General features: G+C 44.2%; 1 protein-coding gene across 13 annotated transcripts in view; it reads right to left on the bottom strand.

Moving 5' to 3' along the window:
- Positions 1–24,050, bottom strand: part of LOC100119980 — a 75,568-nt gene that overhangs the window by 47,941 nt on the left and 3,577 nt on the right. Inside the window, exon 1 of one of the 13 annotated variants that reach the window (XM_016984169.1) lies at positions 20,072–20,149. The exons of 9 other annotated variants lie outside the window; for them this stretch is intronic. Coding sequence is in view for 1 of the 4 variants with exons in the window: in XM_031927957.2 (XP_031783817.1) it covers positions 1,889–1,924 (36 nt within the window). In the remaining 3 variants the exon portion in view is untranslated. Of the gene's footprint in view, positions 1–1,888; positions 2,143–2,285; positions 2,305–20,071; positions 20,150–24,050 lie in introns of those variants that run through there. 3 more of the 13 variants (XM_008206440.4, XM_031927957.2, XM_032598062.1) reach the window with 3 other exon arrangements.

Raw genomic sequence — 24,050 nt, 5'->3', positions numbered from 1 at the left:
TGCGAAATTAATGGCTTCCTTTTCCGATTATCTTCGAAATAAAACTGAAGCAAATGATAAATCCTGCGAGCGCGCGTGACGTCACACAATGCCAGAAGTATCACGCGGATGACGTCAGCGTCCGAACGAGATCGGCGCGGTGTAATAACGAAAAAATTTTTTTTTTCTCCAATGCGTGTGTACACGGATTTTATTAAACGACGACGTGGGAAAGGGACACTGTTGTTGTGTATGTGTGTGTGTACAGTACGAAAAAGCAGCTCGAAACACAATTACAAGGCACACGAATGCGTCCAAGGCTTCGAGAGTCACAAAATTGTGACTAAGCAGTATAATGTCCTGAGAAACTCTGCGAAATCGAAAAAACGACTCTTATACAATTGTAAAGTCATGTTGATAGCGTTAGTTATAGACTTGAAAAAAATACACACGTTTCCTATCTATAAACGACGCAGAAGTCGTAGTTGACAACAAGCGGTCATTCAAACCGTTTATATCCCTCGAAATTCTTAATTAAACCCACGATATTTATTTTTACGCTCGCAAAGAACACGTTGCCCGCCCGCGTATAGTATAGCCATCATCAATTAACCGCCCATTCTCGCAGATGCTCCACATACTCCGCAGCGGAAACGCTTCTTTAATATATAGCGAGAGCACATGGACCAAAGCGCGAGTGAATAAAAGGAAAAAAGCGATAGCAGGCTAGAACATCGAATCGAAGGCCGAGCAAAAAGGACGACGGTAGCCTTCACGGGCAGAAATGAATCGGCAGTGCGCCGTTTCCGTGATTCATGCACGTTCGAGTTCATTACGCCTTTTTTGGAGCCGGCGGCAGCAGCGGCGGGAAAAAAGTGCTTCAAACTTGAGACCGGCGACCTTTTTTTTTTAATCGACGTGCGCGATAAAGTTTTTTCAACCGGCCGTGCGCACGCAATCGTGTGCGTTCTTTGTAACGAGCTGCTGCTGCTATATGTGTGTGTAATGAAAAGTTTAAAAGTGCAGTGCATAATTTATATAGCTGGGCTCGATTAAAAGCCGATGCTGCGAGCTTTAATGGAGTTATTTTGTTGAATTATTATGCGGTCACTGAATTATCGACTGGTAGGCTAAATGAGAGCCTTCGGGCCTCGATGAGTCTTGATTTACTGCGTGGCTGCTGTAAGTGTATAAAAAGGGTCCATAAAAAATCCTAAAGCAACTTTTATCACAATTGTTAACTACATCCTGAAGAATAAAAACTGTTTAATTTCTCTCAGCCACAAGCTTGCTAAGCAACAGCTTCCTCGAGAGATATCCATCAAACGAATAAATTCAGCAAACTACTCGAGGCATCCTCGGCACACGTCTACGTAAACTCGAGTTAGCAGCTAAAACGCTCGGCTAAATCTCGCTGAAAACAAGAGGCGCCGCGTCAACGCCCATAACAAAGCCGACATTCGCGCTGCATACAGCGCTGTGAAAAATGCAAATTGCTCGTGAAATTTGCGAGCGTCCCTACGTTTTAATTCACTTTGATGCCGGTATAATTAAAGCCTGCTGCATCAGTCTCGACACTTTTCCCATCGCGTCGCGTCGACTGCTCTGTTGTAGCTCTCGTAAAGAGCGAAGAAAAAGCTCCGAGTGCTGATGATTGGCCGCGACAACGATAGGGTTACAGGCCCTCGTTTAATGGCTCGCGACGACGACGACGATGGATGAAGGCGTGAACGGCAGCAGCCGGGAAAATAACCGGGAGGATGGATTTGAGAGACGAATTAAGATGCGAAGCATTGTAGCTGGGATGGAATCTAGGTGAGGCGGCTATAGAAAACGATTTAAGAGCATACTTATATTATTGACAGTACAGCTATAGCTATATACTATTGAATTTTTTTATGGCACTTACTATGGTTCTTGAGATGCTTTTAATTGTTGATAACATTTACTTTGTTCCCATAAGCCAATTTTTTATGAGTTTAGGTATCCGAGCGGAGATGACTCATCGCATTGTCTCAGCAGCGCGAATGTTTGCGCTAAGCATCAACGTTCCGGAAAAGGTTCATTATGTGTTTTCTTTTTCTCATATTTTCTTTGTAGAATGAGCAAAGCTTACGAAACTTATTCTTCTATGACATTACAGCCAGGGCTTTGTCTTCGCCATCGCACACGTACGGCATTAGGATTTCTCAAAAATATCTCAAAAATTAATACTGCTCGCTGGAAAAGAGTCAATTTCCTCTGCAATTCCTGCGGCACATCCGCACAGATAATAAAAAAGCAACCGCATTCGTGAAAATACTTACATCCAAAACTCCGTTTCACGAAAAGCCATCCCGCTCCAGCGACGCCGCAAAAGCTCCCACGTTCCACAAAACTCTTTCCCAAACAAGAACTCCATTAAACTCCGGCCAAGCCGACGCGCAGCGCCACGGAATGCCTCACCACACAAAAATCATCCTCAGCTCTAAAAAAAAGAAAAACACTCGCAGAATCCACGATCAACAGTAGCCGATTACACGGCTTTCCCGCAACGTCGTCTCGCGCGAAAGAGCTCGGAAATCCGTCGAAAACGATGATATCCCGAAGAAAGTGTGCCGCGCCGCGGCCGCAGCTCTGTGTGATCGAAAGCTCGCGCAGCTCCTGTATACATATATAATGGACGAGCCGACAGAGAAAGTGAAACCCCCCGCTGTGTTGTGCGCGCGAGCGACGCTGCGAAAATCGAAAAATCAATTTCCATATGCGCGTGTATGTGCGCTGCTTCGTTCCTTCTTTATCGTTATTGTCTCTCGCGTGCGCTCGTTTCTTTCCCGAGGGAGATCTGCACTTATTTGCCTTGGAAATCGCGATTTTACGCACGTTATTGCTCCTGCTGCGAGCGACATCGGGATGCAAATGCGAGGTCACTAGCAACGGGGGATTTATGTGCGTACGAGTTTTCGGATGGGAAATATCGGTTCCGCGCATGAAATTAGAAAGCGCTGAAAATTTAAATTTCGAGGCGTATACCTCGAGGCTTGTGTAAAAATCTTTTGTCTCTGACGCGAGTTACTAAAAATATATGCGAATGGTTATAGCGTGTGGTTAACTATGCCGTGACAAGACTCTAGCTAATTATTCGCAATTGTTTCCATAATACCTCATTAAGGGTTTCGATGTATATAGGTGTTCGCGATAAATCACATTTCAGAGAGTGAGTATCGAAAAAAAGCTTAATTCGCTCGATTATCATACAGGAACGTGTTATTACAATTCAATTTGATTTCATATCCTGCAGCCAACTTGATAGACCCATTATAAAAATATTCGAACCGATAGATTCATAAATTAATAGCAGCTCGAGCCGAAACGAGTAATACCGATTTGCGAGATTAAAGTACCTAATTACACAATATGGCATCAGTTAACAGTTCGTTCATACACACTTCACAATAGCATTCCTCTCGCTGCTAATGCATTATTTCGCTACGTTATATAGCGGACATCGTTGCATATCCACACGCTTCGCCTATTATTACCGAGTCGATTCAGGATCTCTCGTCTCCGTATCAGGGTCAATCGAAAATCCCCGAGACCTCGAAAAAATGGCGTATTCGAAAGCAGCTTTGTCGCCGCCTCTGACTATGAATGCACAATTATGCGCGAAATCAGGGCGTCGTTCATTATATCTAGCCTTAAAAAAAGGCCTGTATAAATAACCGATCGCATATTTTTCATCGCCTCTCAATAGTGTGTTCTATTAGAATTTCACGCGATTAACAAGGCTAACGCGCGCGCGCACTCGATAAATTTTTCGATCACCTCTATAAAACTCATCTCGATTTTTCCCTGGAAAAGCACGTAGCTTGGCGCAAAATTACCCGCGGACTTTCGCGATCTAATCGTCCGACTAGATGGCGTATTATCCTCCCGCGGTCCATTTGCTTTTCTCGCGCGCGGCGGAGAAAAATATATGGGACGTTCGTCGCGCGCAACCACTGGAACGCGTCGATTCCTCTCCGGTTCTTTTTTTCTCTCTCCTCTCGCTACTCAGGCTGTTATACTGCTGTTTTATCGTCGAGCCGCCGCCGCGAAACGTGAAAGTAACTCGAGCGCCGGCTTTGCTGCCGTAAGTCTAACGGGAGCGAGCGGATTAGTAGTGTAAGCGCTCGGCTGACACTTCTGACGGTCGAGAGGGTTGTGTCGGTGTGTGTAAAGGCGGGACATTGATTGGGCGTACAGTGGAGTGTAGTAGAGGCTTTGTTGGAATGGTTGGCGCGTGGAGATAAGGATTTTTCTTTGTTCGATAGAAATCTACCGGAGTTTCACGCTGACGACTTAATCAGTCGCCTGGTGAAAATCGCTGAGATTTTTGTGTGTGGTTATTGGTTAACATGGAAGGAAATGTCAGTGTGTCACTCTCTCGAGAGATGTTTGCCGGCTGGCTAATCACTTTTCGAAGCAGATTTCCAAATAGTTCGTACATTCAAATCAGCGGTAGACGATATTTTTCAAAGTGTATAACACTGCACATAGACGACATAAACAAGTGTTATAAAAATGTACAAACAAACACTTAGAATAAATTTTCCATCGCGTGATGTATAAATTACGGACGCGCAAGTGTGTACACGCCTCTACGGTATTGGTTTTTCCTTACCGATCACTTACCGCACGCGAGACATAAACGACACTCGCAGGACAGTCCAATAAAGTATAATTTTCAAGCGCAACATCAGAAGTCTAAATATCCGGCGCACTTCTGGTGTATATCAGCACCCGGGGCTACTACTCTAAATACTCGAGACCGGTATTTAATCAGGATACACGCACGCGCGCTTCTGCGCACGATTACCGCTCGTCCGGCATACATACTCTGAACGACGAGCTATAGAGCGAACCATATATAGTATACTATGCGCTGTATAGCACTAAATATATACATACAATTTTCTCGCGAGCGCGCGTGTCGCCGATAAATCGATAAGATCGCGTTTATATGACGACGAAGAACAGGTAGGCGAGCGGGAACCGATTTTTCGCGCGCAATCGGCAGTGAAATTGAATTCTGGAAGCCAGAAAAAATGCCGCAGTCTGATAAAATGGAAAAATGTTTGCAGAGAGTCGAGGGTGTGCCCGTGAAAAGAGTGCCTGGTATTAATAATCGATCGCGTGACACGGCTCTCGTTTTGAAACGGTATACATTGATTTATGTAATTTTCTACCGGCGCTGCAGGTGCCACAACACGTGTGTATATCGGGCTTATTAATTTATTCAGCGTATATCCGAGATTTTTTGCTATTCTTTTATACTCTCTATAACGCGAAAAATATTCTTATCGTACGCGCGATGAGGGGAAATTTGCATGTCGGGATTTTTTGCGCTAATCGTAACGAACGCGTGATTAGGTAAGCAGATCATAATTCAGCTTGCACACGTGCTATGAAAGTGAAATTCGTAACGTTACGGTGAAGTGTATATTAACAGATCTGCGAGGATTTTTACAAAGCCTGTACGATATTTCTTTATAATAACGAGCCGAGGTCTCGGATCATTAATCCTGCGTCGATAGGATCGCGCGTTTGCTTGCATTTCATCGGCCGAGACGAAAAATAAAAACAGGTTGAAATTCTCGCAAAAATAAATAACAACGCTCCGAGATCAGAGAGAAAGAGTAAATAAATTACACCTCTACGTTACACATTTTCCTTTCTCATAACTCATACAGCCGAGCGACGTCAAATTCGACGCTATCAGTCCAGCAGCAAGTATTCCAGTAGCTCAACGTAACGTCATCTACGTATGTATACGAGCTACCGCCGATACACATGCATAAATCCAAAGGAAAGCGAACGCGCGCATCGCTAGTTTCTCCGTTCACTGAAATGCAAACTATTGTTGCATAGCCCTGCGTGCACGCGCGAGTTTCACTGGTGTCTCATAAACATTTATATATAGCGCGTCTGGTGTGAGAACGGACCAGAGGCCGCCGGAAGCGAAAATCACGGCACGTCCAGTTTGTCGTGCATCGACTTTGGCCGGTGTGTGTCAGTGAAAGGCTTTTCGAGAAACGCGCGTGTACGTGCGTGGGGAAATTCCAAAGTTTACGCGTTTGTTTTATTGGTAGTTTATTGGGAGGGTTTATGGAATAAAATTATGTTTTTGCGGATAAAGGAAAACGTGGGATTTCGCGAATCGTTAAGCCTTTATAAAAGAGAGAGAAGTGAGTCACGCGTCAATTATTCCCAGTCATACACACATGCGATAAAACGAATTTTTGCAACGACTTCATTATACAGCCGAACAAGATTAATGGCCATTTTTCTCAACGAGAGAACTTGAATAAGGAAAGAGCCTTGCGTCGCAACTCCGATCGAATTCGATTCTCAAAAGCGGCTCTAATGATGCGCGCGTTTTATTGGGTCACGTGTAGGTGCTCGAAGGAGAGGCACTTTTTGCGGAGGCGTCGCCGCGCGGTGACACATAAAATTATTAGGGCCTTTTCTCTCTCTCCCTCTCTTTTTTTCTCCGAGCGATGAATCATCCAACAACAACAGCGGCGGCAACAGCGCCATCACAACAATGACTACGTAAGTTAATGAGTGCAGGCCCGACAGAGAAAGAGAGGCTTTCATTGTGTTTTATAGTAGAGATTCTATTGCGAAAGTGAAATCCGCGAGCTCGTCGGCAGCTGATGCAGCTAGAACCAATTTGTTGTTGATTTCTCGAGCTCTCGAAGCGCATAAAATTTGATGCGACGCTTCAGCAGCGAGTCATATTTACAAGCACGTGAATGATGTTTTCACCACCATATCAATCATCGCTTTTACATTTATTTATGGCTAAGCGATTTCACGTGGAACCGCCGCGTGCTTTATTACCGGATACCGAATGTAGAAAATTTACAAGAGTATACGTATCCAATACGTTCCCGTGGATCCATTTACGTGCTTCAGCAGTAGTAGATTTCGATAAGGGAAACAGGAAAGCGTCTGTGCGCCACCTACCTTTGTTAGCCAGAGACTACAGAGAGACGGAAAGTTTAAGCGCTATGACTTAGCGTGTTTGAGCATACCGTCAAACATGACAGTTTGAACAATCAATTCCACACAATCGAAAGCCCAACACAATAGTCGAAGGAAGAACGAAGCCTCGAAGATCGCGAAAACATCGACAGTGCAGCCATTGTAAAGTCGATGTAAAATCGTCGTAAATCGATCGTCTACGAGGAAGACATTCGCTCGACGCCCAAGCAATAACAGAATAACAGGCAACAGTCGATCCCTCGTCGATGATAATACCTTGGAAGCGGCGTAAAATTCGAAAATAAGCAATTAACAATTTCAATGTCGACCTCGTCGTTCGAGCAGAAACAATGGTCTGCACCTCAGCTCTCGCGTGTCGATTTCCGATGATAAACGTATACGCGTGTCACTCGTCGTCGAGTTTGCAACGCCTAACGTCGACTTCTACATATATGTAGACTGTCGCGCGATCGCTGAAACAGCGAAATTTACAAGGGAGATTGTCGCGAGTGCCGTCTAATGCAAGAGTCTTAGATTTCGACCTTTTATGCCTAACCAAGTGTATATAATTCAGATGACCTCCGATAAACAACATACAAAAGCAACCCTTTACCAAACAACGCACACAGTCTTCCACATCCGCAAGCGAGCAAGGCCTGCACATGGAAATGAGCGAGTTTCATCACAAGCCGTCATAAAGCACGCAAACTTTGAAAGCCTTATCTCCACATCCATTTCCCCAAGATAGCGGCGCGATTCCGAGCTGTCGGCAAACAAACAAATATAAAGCAATTGGAGAGAAAAAATGAGCCCCAATAAAACAATCGGACCATTATAAACCGCGGGGATTTCGCAAGAAAAAGCCCCGCCAGCATGAGTACCAAATCAATGTATATATAACGATATAGTATATAGTTCCTCGCGTACACGCACGCGGATGTGCCGCAATAATCGCACGCATACGTGTATCTGAAACAGTTATCTCCGCTCGGTGATCGACAAGTCAAGGACTAATATTTATGGATATCTTTGGTATCGCGCGTAAGTCTATATGGGTGAACGGCAGCTAGACGGAGCAACGGTTATTATAAGTGTCTATGTGGACATAGTCCAGAGGCGCCAAGGATAATAATACGCGTATGCGTATGTATGTGTGTAGAAGGATGACGAGGTACTCGGCATTATAACGGAGATGATCGCGTCAGGTGGCGGCCGCGGTGATGACGCTTATGCGTCTACATCATATATATGATATACTCGCGCTTTCTAACGACTCGCAACTTTTTGCATTCACTCTCTGTAGTACGTCGCCTCGTTATAATTGACGAGCAAAACTTTACGGATTCGCCGAGATTCTCGCGATGGGGATGAACTTTGATGAAGATTCAAGTAACAGACGGATAACCCACACTTTTTGCTCGATTTAAACATTTATTTTAACGCAACGATTACGAATATCGCAGAACTTTCTGGAATTCACGAGCTCTGCCGAGTTCAGCGGAGTCACCTCGGCTGCAATTATTCCATATACCCGCGCTGCTGTTGCTACTGAAGGGGCAATTAAAATAGCTGACGCGAGAACGACGATAATAATTTTGATAATTAAAACGCGCGAGGCGCGCGTATTACGCGTCATTACACGCCGGCGAAGAACAATAAAAAGAGTGATTTTTCGTTTTACACGCGCCGCGGAAAGTTGGAGAGAGAGAGAGAGAGAGAGAGAAAAGTACAGTTGTGCGTTGCGAATGCCGATGCTCGCTGTTAAAGAGACGGTGCGTTACGGTTATATAGGCTTACACAAGGAAGTTCCATCGCGCGACGGTGTGTATGAAAAAAGCACGAGCCGTGGATATTACGGCGAAATACGTTGCGGAACGATAAGAAAAATGATGTTGATTTGTTGCGATGCGCTATATGGTATATTACACTCGTGTTTGTGTGAATTAGGAAATACGATGATATGCGCACGATGCAGCAGCAGCAACAACTGAAGCGGAGATTACCTCTGCGGCATTAATTGCAGTCACAACTTCACTCGTTGCGTAAGCTTGAGCAGTCGGTATGATAGATTCGAAAATGCATGAACCGATATGCAGTTTCGAAATACACGGCGCTATCGGTCACAGTGGCGACTAAGTGAATAATCAGAAGCTGCAGCGTTCGAGAGTATCTCCTCAACGCGTGACAAGAAAAAAATAATCACTTAGTAGAGTGTATGCATTTATTTTTAAGACAACCAGCAGCTAAGAAGAAAACCTCTTACAAATCTCCTTTACTCCACACACGGAAGTCCAAATTTTCGGGACAAGAGCGAGAGGGAGCGAGAGAAAGAGAGAGCGCGAGGTCAGGTCAGTATATGGGCGGGTCATCGTCGAGGTGACGAAGCGGCTTTCTAACGGTCTGCCGTGCGTTCAGGTCGTAATACGGCCTCGCGTAATCGTTCTCGAGTCTGCGGCCGGGATCGTCCACCACGATCTCGATCACGGCGTCGCTGCTGCTGGCGCTGTTGCTCGTCGTCGTCGTCGTGTATTCGCTGCTTCTACGGACGGAGAAAAGGCAAACGAGAGCCGATTAAAAAATCGCGAGAAATGTTTTAGCCGAATCAAGGTGTGGGTTTATGTGTTTTTTATATGGCAGTATGGCTTGTAATTTTGCTTTGCGTCATGTTGGATTTAGAATATAGATGGGGCGATACACTTAATTACGTGTTGCTGCCTTGTGCGGGCTTCCCATATAAAGAGCTGCGGTTGGAAAAGCTCGTTTGTCTCGAGGTACAAAGTTTGTAATTAATGATCGCTCAATGGGTCGCTCGGATATAGATGACTCGTTATCTTTGAAGGAGATGTTTAATACGTGGGAGGGCGGGATATACGAGTTGCTCGAATATGAATATTGTAATCAAAATATAGAATAGCGCAACGATCGGATCAAAGATAATAATTTTTAGCATAAAACGAAAGTTCCGCAACCTTTCTCGAATTTTCATTACCAACATTATACCTCCCAATAAAACCATAGCCAAACAATCATAAACTCTACCCACCGCGAACAAAGCAATTAATTTCCCGCGAGAAGTGTAAAATAATAAACGCACGAAACATCGCGTGCTCATCGCGCTGCTGCAACAATGACAACCGTCCGCGCGAAGCAAAATTAGCTCCTCGAATGGAAAAACGATTCTTTCTCTCCACGCCCGAGTCCAAGAATCGAAAGTGGCCGCGCGTCTATTATTACACTTCTTTCTCTCCTGACAATGGCGCGTTTGCGCCGAGCGAAAGGAGAGGCATCTTTTTTTCGCGTCGGTTGGAGCGATTGTCGCGTGGGCGTCGTCGGTGAGTCGAGATGTCTCGAGTTGGAGGCGGTGAATATTTTTTTTTCGAGGCTCTGTGTACTTACGCCAATTATCGTGAATCACTCGCTAATGCAACGATTCCTTATTTACATACGTCAACGAGGAGGGAGTTTGAAGAGATGCGTGTAAGGTGCATTGTGTGATTTGATTTTTTCGGCAAAATTTGTATTGAATTGCGTTTCGTAATATTTGTTTATAATTGAGAGACAGTGAGTATTATTGGCGCGGAGTTGAGAAATTTCCTACAAGGAAGTGTCTATTTCTCTTGTCGCGTTTAAGAAGAGCTGTATTGTGCCTTGTGCGAAAATTGAGAAACCTCGAGTGCATATCGAACGCGAACGTTCTTGCGAATTTTGTATAGTTACACTCGTTCAAAAAAATATCCCGCATACGCTTGCTATATTATCAGAACACTTCAGCGAAATTAAAAAGCTTTTACAGCAGAAGACTTGCCGTATTGCAAAAGAAGGCTTGTGTCGAAAGCAAACGTTTCCAGTCCACGCCTTCAATTATAAATCGAAAATCGATTCTCTCACGCCGGAAACGCCGCGGTCGCGGAAAACGCGGCGTAGATTCTTCACGCTGTGCACGTGAACACACATTTAATACTTATAACCTCGACAAAGCACACTCTCGCTTCGGAAACAATTACATATTCGGGTGCAAGCTCGCAAAACAAGTCAGGAAGGAGCTTTAACGCCAGCTCACGCGATCTCGTTTCTTTCGCGGCTGACGCGCGCGCATGCACCTAATACCGTAATGTATATGTATAGCACTTTGGATTCCACTGACTGTGAGGCAAATTTGCATGTCGTGGTGTGTTGTGGCTACGCGGCTGATTTGAATAGGAGGTTAGTGTGTAGTTATGAAATGTGCAGTGTATATTGTTATATTTCAAGAGAATTCATCGGTTTGCGGTAACGCTTATAATTTTCCACACTACTGCCTTATGTAAGATAGTGTCCATGTGCCGTATTTGTTGTCGTGCCAGACTCTCTGAATAAAATAAGAATAAAAGCTGCGCGCTGCGACTGCGTTGAGAAAGAAAATAGCCTCGCACGATAACGGAATGCTTGGAATTCCTTTCCTTCATTATTAGTCATCACAATTGCATGATGTATTTTATAAATAGCCACGCGAATAACCCAAATCACAGGCTAAAATCCGCCCAGTAACACAGAAAAAGAACACTCGAAGATCCATTACAATTCAAAGCAGCGTCTCTCCCATTATTCTCGCGCATTACAGTCACCGATATACATGTATATGTATATGTATATATATATATATATATATATATATACTCGGCGCACGAACGCCTCGTTCCAACACACAGCCAGCGATTTGTCCGTCAAATAAAAAACGCCCGATACAACCAGTCTACACTCTGCGCGCTGCTACTACCCACGAGGCATAGAAATTCAAGGCGCACACGTGGGGCGCATTTGCATAATATAGCGCGTGCGCGACGCGTGTACGTTATATGTACATATACAGTGTTGCGAGTCCAAAAGCACACATATATCGCGTGCGCGAAGAAGCTCGTTCGTTTTATGCTTTCGCGATCGGCCGAATCGTGTTCGCCGATTTTAATCGTGTGCGTGTGCTACGCGGGAATTATTTTTTTCGCCCATACGTGCCGGCGATTATACCGGAGCATGATTTCTCCCGAGAGATTATCTCAGGAGCAAGATCTTTCTCTAGGTATATGTGGTGAGGTAGAGCTAAAGGATTATCGGATGTATACGTATGGATGATTTGTCTTGATTAGATGATCGTTTAGGAACACGAGTCGATTTTTCGAGAAACCAACAGCCTTTTCGATTACTATAGATGGGAGTTAACCGATTTCCCATTTTCTCTCTCTCTCTCTCTCTCTCTCTCTCTCTCTCTCTCTTTCTCTCTCTCTCTCTCTCTCTCTCTCTCTCTCTCTTATAAGTTACGTATAAGGCGCGCAGGATAGATGCACATCGGCTACTCCCGTCATTCACACACGTCAGGATAAACGAGCCGTTGTTTTAATTACAGAAGATACATATACTTATACACACGAGAGCTGCAGCAGAGAACGAGCATATGTGCAAGAGCGTTTCGTTAACTTCCTGATTAATTAAATGCATACATTATCAGCGGCGTTATGTGCCTGCGTTTAATTACGAGTAATTTCATCAAACTAATTGCACACATTGCTGTATACTAATCACTAACTATCCCGTCGAGATTTCGTAAACTTCATTTGCATCACAAGCTTCCTTTGAACTTATCGCTAAACTTTTCATTACATATTATACACACACAAAGAAGCTTTGTGAAACTAGTTGATATCGAAAGAACCGCATATACATACAAGACGAGAAAGTGCACTTGAACACACGCGGAAACAAAACTGCATACTTGCACAAAACCGGATCATGCGCGCGCGCGAATGTTTCATATATATGCCCTCGCGCACATGTGTGTATAGGATTCATTTGGACTATAGGGAAAAATCGCGAGAACGAGGGCCGAAGTATATGTATACGTGCTTGTACCTCGTCTGGAGAATCGTTGTCTTACAAAGTGAAACAGTTTGTGAAACTGCGTTGCCGACATATGCGCGCTGCACCGGAGGATTTGTTCGATTTTTGGTCGCGTCGCTGTGTGTGTTTAGTTATACGGAGTCAGAACTTCCTCTACCATGGATATTACATACATATATGATTAATCGATCTTCGAAAATTCGCGTACATTTGCTCGACAGAATTCCAGCACACGTGATTATGCATTAAACAATGATTATAGGAATCGTCGAAGCTTCGCGCGCAACGATTTCGCAATACCTCGAAACAATATATAACTCGAACTACTTCAAATTAACGCCAGAAGAATGCACTCGAATTCTAACTACATGTATAACGAAATTATAGAAATTGCGCAACTCTCCGCTGTGTGAATTGCGTAATTTCACAGAATTACGAGCATGACTCTTGATATTCCTAGAAATACACTCACACACACACACACACGCACGATCTTAAATACGAAAATTGCTCGGAAAAATGAAAAACCGATCCAGCCAACTTGACCTAAAACTTTACGTAAATGTTTTCGGAAAACAATTTTCTAGGAGAGGCAGACGGAGAATTTACGAGCTGACAGAAAACGCTTCATTTTTCCCGCGTTAATATCCCGTACGATGTATCCCATAAATAATATCGATATCGTGGAGAAGCAGCTCCTCTCTCTCCGACGAAGTATGCGCAGAATGCGTCCTTATATTATACCGAAGCGCGCGCAATTATGCAAAATATTCCTATAACCGGATCACGGGCTCGTTTGAACTTGCACAAAAGGCAATTTGCAAAACAATGCGATATTCGACTTCTTCGACGACGTGAGGATGTTATAAGAAAAACGTAGCTGCGGCGTCGACCTCAAAGCTGCAATAATATCTCCTCGTAATCGACACGAATACCAGCATGTATTGCAGGTTGCATAGACACACACACACACGCTTGTACAGATGTGCGCACATAGTTGCGGTGAAGATTTTCGACGCCGACAATGAGTCGTAAAATCTTCGACACGATCGGCTTCGCAATTAAGAAAAAACAGTTTTCTTGACAGTGAGGTGAGAAAGAAGAATCGCGCAAAAAATTTAGCGGAAAGGATGCGCGCGAGCAACGAGAAATTGCCCGGCGTGCCTATTTGGCTCTTGCAGCGCACTGGCTGTGCCGCGGATATAAGAAGTGGATGATACCGCTCAATTTTGTATTCGAGCGAGTTTGAGCCTCGTTACGTCTGTATTTTACTGTTGCTTTACCGCGAATTCGATTTTTTTTTTTGGAAAGACGATAAATATTAGATGATAACTGTAAACGTTTTATTACGATGATATAGAGCTGCGGACGGATTTTTCAGGCTTTTGTTTGCTGCCTATTAGATAAACAAAATGTGAAAGTGTTACTAGAACATGCGAATTATGCATTAATCTCTAATCCTCTCCGGCCCCTAATGACTCGAGACCGCGCAATAATTTCAATAATTATTGATGCATTTTTTATCAGACTAGTAAATCAGTAGCCAGTGAACGCAAATTGAGGCATTACCTGCTGGAAAGTAGGTATGAGTCATGCCAATTAATTCTATATGTGTATAGGTATATACGGTATGTATTGCTTTTCTTCTTTCTACAAAGCCGGAACGCGCGCGCGCAGGTGAGGGGACAAATTAGGTTTACTCCGGCTCTTACGTAAAGATAGGAAACATTGCCTTTATCATAAATGGGTTAAGAGAATTTTCATGGGTAAATAGAAAGTTAATACATTACGAGCGCGGCACGCACGACGACGACCAATAATAATTGACCATTAATACGAGACCGTATGTGTTTTTAACGACCAGGGGTGTGCTGCTCCTTTAATTCAGTTTCCATCGTTAATCCCCGCACGTAATATAATAAGCCCAACGAGCTACTCCCGAGATCCACTAGCGACTCATCCATCAAATTCGCCACCAACGAGACACATATACAGCAACAAATCCGTCTACACGCCAGAGTCTCTTCGCCCTCGTAAAAAGCCATCAAAACTACCTCCGAATCTATCACGCAGAGCCTAACCCCGATTTCTTTCCCCGGATCAAAGTTCGGTATGTAGCTCGCGGCAATGGCGCCCAACGAGGAGGAGTCTCTCTCTTATCGGCTGCACGGCAACGCGGCTAAAAACAAAAACGGGCCGAATCCATAATCCGTGCCGGCTGGTACCGGAGGCATCACACGCCATGTCTCTCTCTCTCTCTCTCCCTGCGATGTGGTTTTCACCCTTAGATACCCCCGCGGTGGTGATGTGGGTATACGCGTTGAACGTATACCGGTTGAAGGTGTACAACACGGAGCAGACAGAGGTGATGACTCGACGGACGGATTATCTCGAAGTTTTAATTGAGAAAGCAGTGCAAGTTTTTTTAATGGACTGTAATTGAGGCTGATGGTTCGTCCGAGGCGCTTTATTGGCTCGTCGCCGGGAGTTTTTTTTGCCGCGGCGGCTTTGTTTTTAGCCGAGTAGGGAAGTGAGAAAGCTGATTTTCTTATGATTGATGCGGCCTCTGTGTGCGATAATTTGATTGTTATGGGATGTGGCGTTTATTCGGTAATTTCGGTGATGAGGCTGATTATCGTGTTAGCTTCTCCTTGACGAATGAATTTGTGAACGAGAAATTTGAGGAAACAAAAAAGGCCCAGTCGTGCAGCGGATAAACACACAGAGGTGTAATGAGAAGCTATGAGGAAGTTTTATTTCTGATGAGTCGTGATGAGGTAAGAATCAGGTTTCTTTTCGAGAGATGACTTTATCAAGAAACGAAGTAATAACGAGAATTCGCGTTATGGTCTGGAAAAATTTCAAAGTCGTAAAAAAAAGCCTTTTAGCAAGAGAGAGAACGTTCTTATTAAGCGCTAACGAACCAGCGAGAGACTTGTGTCAGCAGAATTTTTCGTCCTGTTGTGGTCTAGTTTTATGTTTGCGCGAAAAATAGAAATTCTCATGATCCGTTCGCTCGCTCACAGTGGGACACTTTCACATCTCATTATTCGCGTGTCATGCGCGTAATCGTAAAATTATTATAATTAGCCCTCCATTCTTGCGGCGAGTAAAAAAACTGGTAATAATTAATAAATAAAACTTATGCTTATTTTAACGTTTGAAAAGTGAAAGCAGAGTGGTTCATCTCGCATGTTTTCAATGGATCTCACGCGGAGAGGAACATTGAAGCTATAAAAAAGCTAAAACACCTGACGATGGACGTTACTTCAGGTTCACACATACCTGCACAGAAACAAATTCGTTGCATCGTGGATGAAAAAATGACTCGTCTAAAATGTTGAATTTATATAACAACAATTTCCGCAACGTTTCCTTTCTTAATTGCAAAAACAAGGCGCGAGCGTTTCTTCTCTCTCTCTCTCTCTCTCTCTCTCTCTCTCTCTCTCTCTCCGCTTCGGAGTTGCAGAATTTCACCTATAGCGATGCTTCTACACACACCTATAGAAACGCGAAAATAATTTTCCAAGGCATTAGAAACTGCGTGCAATTCCTCGTGCGGATACCGATAAACACGCTGGCGCTGCAGCATAAAATAAAATTAATGCAATATTGCATAAACGACGAAACAACGCCCCTATAAGCCGATAAAACCCACGGGCTCGAACGATTGCATACGGTAAATTTCCACGCACTTGTTATTCCCTCATTAATCGGCGCAGTATAAATAAAAAGGCCCGACTTTCATTATTTTATCAATCGGCAATTAACAAAACTTTCCTCTCGATCGATTTTCCCCCGTGAGTATAAATACATATATACAAACACTCTATACTTCAGGTATACACACAGCTATCCACGCTCGTAAATTACGCATAAAATCTCGAGCAGCCTCCTTAACTCCCGGGAAAAAAGATCGACATTTACACATCGGCTTATGCCGTGAGAGAAATTGATAAACTGCGAGAGAAGAAAAACCAAACGTGCGCAACACGCTTATGTATACCCACTACAGAGTCAAAGCAAACAAGGGCGTAGTTTATGGTTTACAGCTTGGAGAGCGAGAAGAAAAACCGGAAGAGGCGAAAGTCACACGAAAAAAAAACGACTAACCAGGGGAAACTTCTCTCTTGAGAGAGGCAACGGCTCTCGCGCATCATAAACGCTTTTCGAACGCGCGCATAATAAAACTGCTCTCCGCGCGGCGGCAGCTCGTATAATTCGCCGCGCGATAATAACGAGGAAATGCACATCGTGTGCGAGTGAAAGAGAGAGAGAGAGAGAGAGAGAGAGAGAGAGAGAGAGAGAGAGAGAGAGAGAGAGAGAGAGAGAGAGAGAGAGAAGATCGATAAAACATCGCGAGCAGAGTTGGAAAAACGAGCGACTTCCGCGAAAAGTCGCGAACCCTCTCGACTTATATGTATATACGCGCTGCTGTGCTATCGCGTTGCACAATCGATTTGCGCGACTGTGGCCTATGTTGTACTGATTAGGTATACGCGCCTACTGCCAAGGCTGAATAGAGATGTCGCTCTCATACGTCGATTTCGTTCCTAACGAGGTATCGAGTCTTCGTGGGATATTAATTGATGAAAATGCGATGATCAAGGAGGTCGATCGAGCGGAAAATTTATAATTCGACTTTTGCGAAAGTATTTGAACGCGCGCCAGACAAACGCAACTCATTTCTCCTGCACAGAGAGCGATAATAAATTATTCACCTTTTCCCATCCATCCATCCAACAGCTGACTGACTACAACACAGAGCCGGGCAGGTCGCGGCGCATCAGGCTGATGAGTCACGTCACGCGAAATATCGAGCGTTACCGCGCGTCGTTGTTGCAATAAAAAACTTTGCGCTGTACACGGGATCTCTCCTGTATTATACTATGTATACTCAGACACAGAGAGTATACGTGCAATGCGTGCGCCAAAGCTCATGTGAAAGTCATAATCACCTCTCAGGCGGTGCACTCGCGAAATAACTTGAGTGAAACTCGCGAAAATAGTAGCGCAAGCGGGATTTTGCGCGAAATTAAGGATCTTATGGGTTTGGCCGGGGAGTATACCACATATATGGGTATGGAACTGGCTCTTAAAGGAGGCGCACGCGCGTACGTTTTTAGGCTGCTCGTGAACTGTATTAATAGCGTGAGATTAGATCGGATATGCGGGCTTAGATATCGATTTAACTTTATCACACTTTCTAGACCGATCGACGAGCTATGTGTGGGATTTATGGCTATCTCGGCGCGGCGCGCGAGGATACCACCGCGCGCGTGTCGACGGAGGTATTGATTAAATACACATTTTTCTCGCTTGGCTACGATTTTACGAGAGCGCGGGAAACCGTATACGTTAATGTACAGCGTTATGTTTGGAAAATTTAAGATTCAGGAGAGTCCGGGAGTCGATGCACATGTACCTTTGGAACAAAGAGCGTCAAAGCGAGTAGTATACAAAGATTGCATCGTAGGTTCCTCTGTGAGAAAGGAAACAGGGCGCAGACATAAACGTTTACAGAAGTTGCGCTGTTTATGGCTGTTTCAATGTTTCCATTTATACGTATAGTCTTGCTAAACCAGTAAACGCCCTTCTATAACGTACTCCACACACGCCTATACACATATTCTATTTATCCACGTAAGAATTTCACACTGCACTTTGGATTGTTTACACCTTCCTCTCCCGGCATTTGCATACGCGCGTGTAAGATGCATAAGAAACCGGAGAATTTCAAACAGCTTGTGTGTATCATGCGTTCGACGAAATCGAGTTAATGAACTTTGGCTGTTAACACGACATTGCTAGATAAAATCGGCTACAAGGAGTGCGCGCGCGTGTGTTTTATTGCACCTAAAAGCGTGATATAATACACGCAGCGTTGGATTGTAGGTCAGAGAACCAGCTGATTTGCATAATCAAATAAAGAACGGACGCGTCCAGCGAGGAATAGAATACAATGAAAACCGGTCGCGCAACAAAGCGCTTGTTCCAAATTTTAATCATTTGAAAATATACTTTTGTCCCGATTCTCCGCGCGCGGAGACCACCTAGAAATCAGATTCACGTGTACGTTTTATTGCGGCGACGCCGAGAACTGATTCAACTTTCTAAACAGGATTCGCCTCCTCGAGCGCGTTTTGTAGAATACAATGATAATTAACGAACTGACTAGTAAATATCCGCTTTTGCATATCGCCTGGTTCTTTTATTTTAAAACGCATGTATATGAAAGGTAGTCGGTACATATGCATACAGCCACATCGGGGGCGCGATACGCAGGCGTTGCGAAAAATTGTATCGTATGTAGCGCCAGACCAGAACATACATGTATACAGTGTACACACCAATGCCACAACCGAGAGCGAGACACTGCGTCCGCTTCGGCTCTCTCTCTCTCTCTCTCTCTCTCTCTCTCTCTCTCTCTCTCTCTCTCTCTCTCTCTCTCTCTCTCTCTCTCTCTATACCGTTACCAGATTTTTAGCGTGGTCAACTACCACGACTACACGACTATACGTATAAGTACAAACATATATTATACACCAGAGAGAAGCCGCAGCGCGCAAAGAACCTATGGAAACGAGAGTGCGCGAGCTGGCTCTCTTTCGACGCGCCCACATGCTGCAGCTGTACATTACATGTGCGCGCACGTATAGCACTGATGTGAGATCCCTACCGCCGAGGAAAGGGCCGGAGAGTCGAAAATAGACGCGGGCGTTTATTCAATTGACTTATCCCCCGTATATGCGGGCGTCGTCGAGGAGGAGGAAAAAAAATAAAATATGGGCGAGGGGCGAAGAGGCGTTTCTCACGCGAACGAGGAAAATTGTTTTGATCATTGGCGATGATGGTGAGAGATGAGTTGTGTTTTGTCGAAAAGTTTGTACGATAGATTTAGCGTAAGCAATATATTGTACACGTTATACACGACGACGAAGAACTTATCTCTCGATTAATGACATCGGTCACTCGACTTTTCCACGGGATTCCCCATAAATCGCGTGTATCACGCTACACTCCGCAACGAGCAATAACTTGTCCATCGCGCATGAGCCCATATTTCACTGTTTATCGTTTCCTCGACGTCTCTCTCTCTCTCTCTCTCTCTCTCTCTCTCTCTCTCTCTCTCTCTCTCTCTCTCAGCTCTCTCTCTATCTTAGAGCTCTCTCGCGAAAGTATATAGTACACGAGTGGCAGGTCTCTCTCTTACCCCGACGAATTTGAAGCGAAGCTGCTCTCCTCGCTCGTCGTCGTCGTCGTGGATCTCGCCGCGTTGAACGACGAGGAACTGTCGAGATTGCCGCGCTGGAAGTACAGTATGGGAACGACGTCGAGGATTCGGGATCCCAGGCTCGACGATGCTCTGCAAGAGGGTATATCTCACAACAGCACGTGCAATTTAGGAGGAGCAGGCTAGCGTGTATATCATTTGATGCACTTCTGAATTCTCTCCGGGAATTGCAGGCTCTCTGTTCGCCGCGCGGAGAATCGAAAGTGAGAGACACACGCGAGAAAGTGTGTGTAATGCGCCCCGGAGTTTGCGCTCGCTAAAACGCGACGGATTTTTTACGCTTTTGCTGAAACGAGTACAGTAGCCTCCGATGCGAATTAATTGGGAAGCGTTAACGATCTGTTGGAGTTTAGCTCGGTGTTTTTATACGCGAATAAAGACGGATATGCACGAGGGAGAGAATAATGGAGTAAAACGTCGATGATGCTTCCTGAAAGTTATACGAGCGCATAAATTACAGCTGCACAAGCGACGTTTATAGTCCGATCTCGAACGCGCTACACTTTCACACACACACACACACACACACACACACACACACACACACACACACACACACACACACACAGAGCGAGTCCTCCCCTGACTCTGTCAAATTGAAACTCGAAATCACTGCGCGAACGTCGAGTCGATAGCGCTTTATTGTTGCGAAATCTATACGATCGCGTTCGACAATTTATTCTTCAATCGATAAGGACACGCCTGAAGGTTGAATTTTTCATAAAAATATAAATGATAGTCAATCGGTTATGAATCGTACTGTATTTGGAATCCGATCAGCGCGGTTGGCAATGTTAACGATTCGTTGCCATTTATAGGATTAACTTCATCATCGTCAGCGCTGCTGTCTGTCGTAAGATTCGACAAACCGCTTTCGTTTCGCCGGTTAGTCGATCCGTCGAATGTCGTAGTTCTCACTTCTCGGTCGTTCGAAAGTTCACCTAAACGTTTGAAATTACGAATATGTTAGAATTCTCTCGTTTTATAATCGTTAAACGAATTCAGATAAATATTATTCTAAAAATTAATTTAATAAATAAGTATCTGTATAGTAAATACGTTATAAAAGTATCTAGCACCGATAATATATTTCCGTGGAAAGCAGCGCGGAAATTCGGAGTTTCTCAAAACGTACCGACGATATACAGTATAGGCACACGGAGAGAGATTAAAATTCCATCGAAAACCGCTGCAGCGGCAGCAGCGCAATCGTATCCCGATACACGTCTAATATCTCTCGCGGATCGCGCGCCTCAAAGGCAGCAACAGCAGCTGCAGCAGCAGAGAGAAATTATCGTTCGCGAAATGAATGAGTAAATTACGAGCAGCCGCGCCGCGGATAAATTAAAAGGCTCGCCGGGAAAACGCGCGCCGTGCGTAATTCGCGTCTCGTATAGAGAATAAGAAAGAGAGATACGTATATACACTCGCTGGCGCCGAAACGGGGCTACGCCGTTTAACGCGAGTTTCATTCCGTTTACGGAGTGTTCGACGACGTTCGGTCAGTCTGTAGCCTAGATACCTTTAATCTGTTTTTCTTTTTTAATAGAGGCATTCGTGAATATTCGATTATTTCAGTTTTCATGGGGAATACGTCGACTTGTACGGAGAAGCTGTACTGTGGTGAAATTCTAGGTTCATCACTGGCGTTAAGTGTGCGGTATTGCGGTTCGACTGCGCTGCACTTTGCTTTTTATTACGCGGGGAGTGTTTTACTGGCGAGATATTCGTCCGAAACTGTAAAGCTGTCCGCATATAGATTATGGACGTACTTTGACCCCGCGCGTGTGCTTATGCGAAAATATTAAAACTTTACTGTTGCTTTTGTAATCTTCGGCAATAACGGGAGGCTTTTAAGTTCTATCTCTCTGCACACATCCAAGAATGTTCTCTCTCGTGGATGCAAATTAAAAAAATTAAAGAAGCACTTGTGCGGAGAGACAGCTTTCAACCTAGAGAGAAAGAGAGAGAGAAAACGAAAAATGCAAGCTCCGTTTTTCTGCTAAAACGGCGAGAGGCGCTTAAATTTAATTTAAAAAATGGACTTGACTGTGAGGGTACCTGTATTCAAAGAAGGCTGCGCTGAATCGACTGTCGAGAACGAAGACGTTCCGGGGTCAAAAGAGCTTGAAACAAGATTACTTTCAATGAGATTATGCGGTACGCCGGGCTTATTTTCTTGGCTCTCGATGCGGGAAGCGTTTGTTTTATCAGCTGAGCTATTTTCTGCAGACTCTATAGGGAATTCAAATAATACTTGATATAAGTGGAACGTGAAATCAAATCTTTTTACATTCAATTAAATTGTAAATTATGCGAATTTTTCTGAGAAGGATTTCAAAGATAAAGCGAAAAGACCAGCCAGGAAAAATACGCACAGTCTGAATCTCTCAAAGATCTCTCAAAAGCTCGTAATACGCGTATACGGTAAATACAACGCGGAAAAGCAGAGCAATAGTGCTGTAACGAGCAGTTTGAGCGACTATTACCGTCGAGCGTGTGCTTGACTAGATCGTCGGAGATAGCAGCAGCAGCGGCGGGTGGTAGTTCGTCCGGAGGTGTTACCCCCGACGTCGAGGCGTCGTCCTCGGCTGACGATGTTGCCGCCGATCCCTTTGACGGCCTACTCGCTTTTCTCGTCTCTCTCCACTTCACCAGCGACTTCAGCCGGCTCGACGAGAGTCTCGATCTAATCTGCTCGGATGTTTTAGCGAATATTGCAGCTTCGGGGCTTGAAATGATTTCGGGGCTGTGTTTTTATTGCCATTTTATGAGTGTCGTGTTTGTTGTGTGATCGTCGGGGTGTGATAAATTTAATTTGAGACGACAATATCTTCAAGGATCTACGCGCAAAGATCATTGCACTTTGGAGGGAAACATTACTTCGCGAACAATCACCAGTTATTTAACTTAATAATTAGCAACTATAGAGACAGCGAACGAGATAAGATACGGAGGCTCGAAGTAAAATTTCGTGAAATACGTAGAGGACATAAAACTTTATCTCTTCCGCCGGCGCACGTATCTCGCCAATGGCGAATCGCAATTCTCGCAGTTTAACTTCTTGTTTTGACGCAGCCGACAAAGCTACGAAGACAATTGCTTTGCACGCTCGGAAGGAAAAGGAAAGAATGCCTTTGGAAGAGTCTGTAACCTTACAAACGATGACAAACATGGAGTCGCACAACAAGCGATGATGACTAATGTTCGAGAAATGTTATTCCCTCAATTGCATGATCCCTTATCGTGATAGTTTAATGAGGCACAACTGGTTAAAGGAATTTACGAATAGATCTTATGTGCGATATGCAGCGAGAAGCTTCGTAATAATACTTTTGTGACGAATATATAGGTAAACCATAATAATATGAGCAAATACGTATAGAATGTGCAAGTAAATTTTTGTTTTCTTTTTTCAAAAGCAAACAGTAATGAAGCCGAATTTCTCTCATTTTTACACTGCAGCGTGTTAGCAACTTTCAAAAGTTCTGTTGTGTGTTTAACGCAACTCGAGTTAAAAGTAAAACTCTCGTGTCTTGTCTACAACTTTCGAAGTGCATACACTCAGAAGAAAAAGGATTCAGCCAACTCCGCGCGCGCGCGCCCGAGGAACAATAGAGCCGTGTAATTACTTGCAAATTCTACATCGTAAGAAACTGAATGTAGAATTCCAAAAATTCAAAAAAGAATAATCTCGCGCAAACACTCTGCTCATAAACAGAATGCAGTCTCACTCTCTTTTTGCACGCGACAAAGCGATTTCACGTGCGTACGCTTACGCTTGTGAAAAAAATAAAAATATCAAGTTTCACTCTACGCGTGTCTCTAATGTATCATTACAGTGTAGTTTTAAGCGCTTCTTCAAACTAATAAAAATTCTAAGCCAGCCCCTGAACTA

Source organism: Nasonia vitripennis, chromosome 3, assembly GCF_009193385.2.
Source record: "Nasonia vitripennis strain AsymCx chromosome 3, Nvit_psr_1.1, whole genome shotgun sequence".
Classification (NCBI taxonomy): domain Eukaryota; kingdom Metazoa; phylum Arthropoda; class Insecta; order Hymenoptera; family Pteromalidae; genus Nasonia; species Nasonia vitripennis.
Note: the sequence above shows the minus strand (reverse complement) of the source record. Positions and strands in the feature narration are given on the sequence as shown.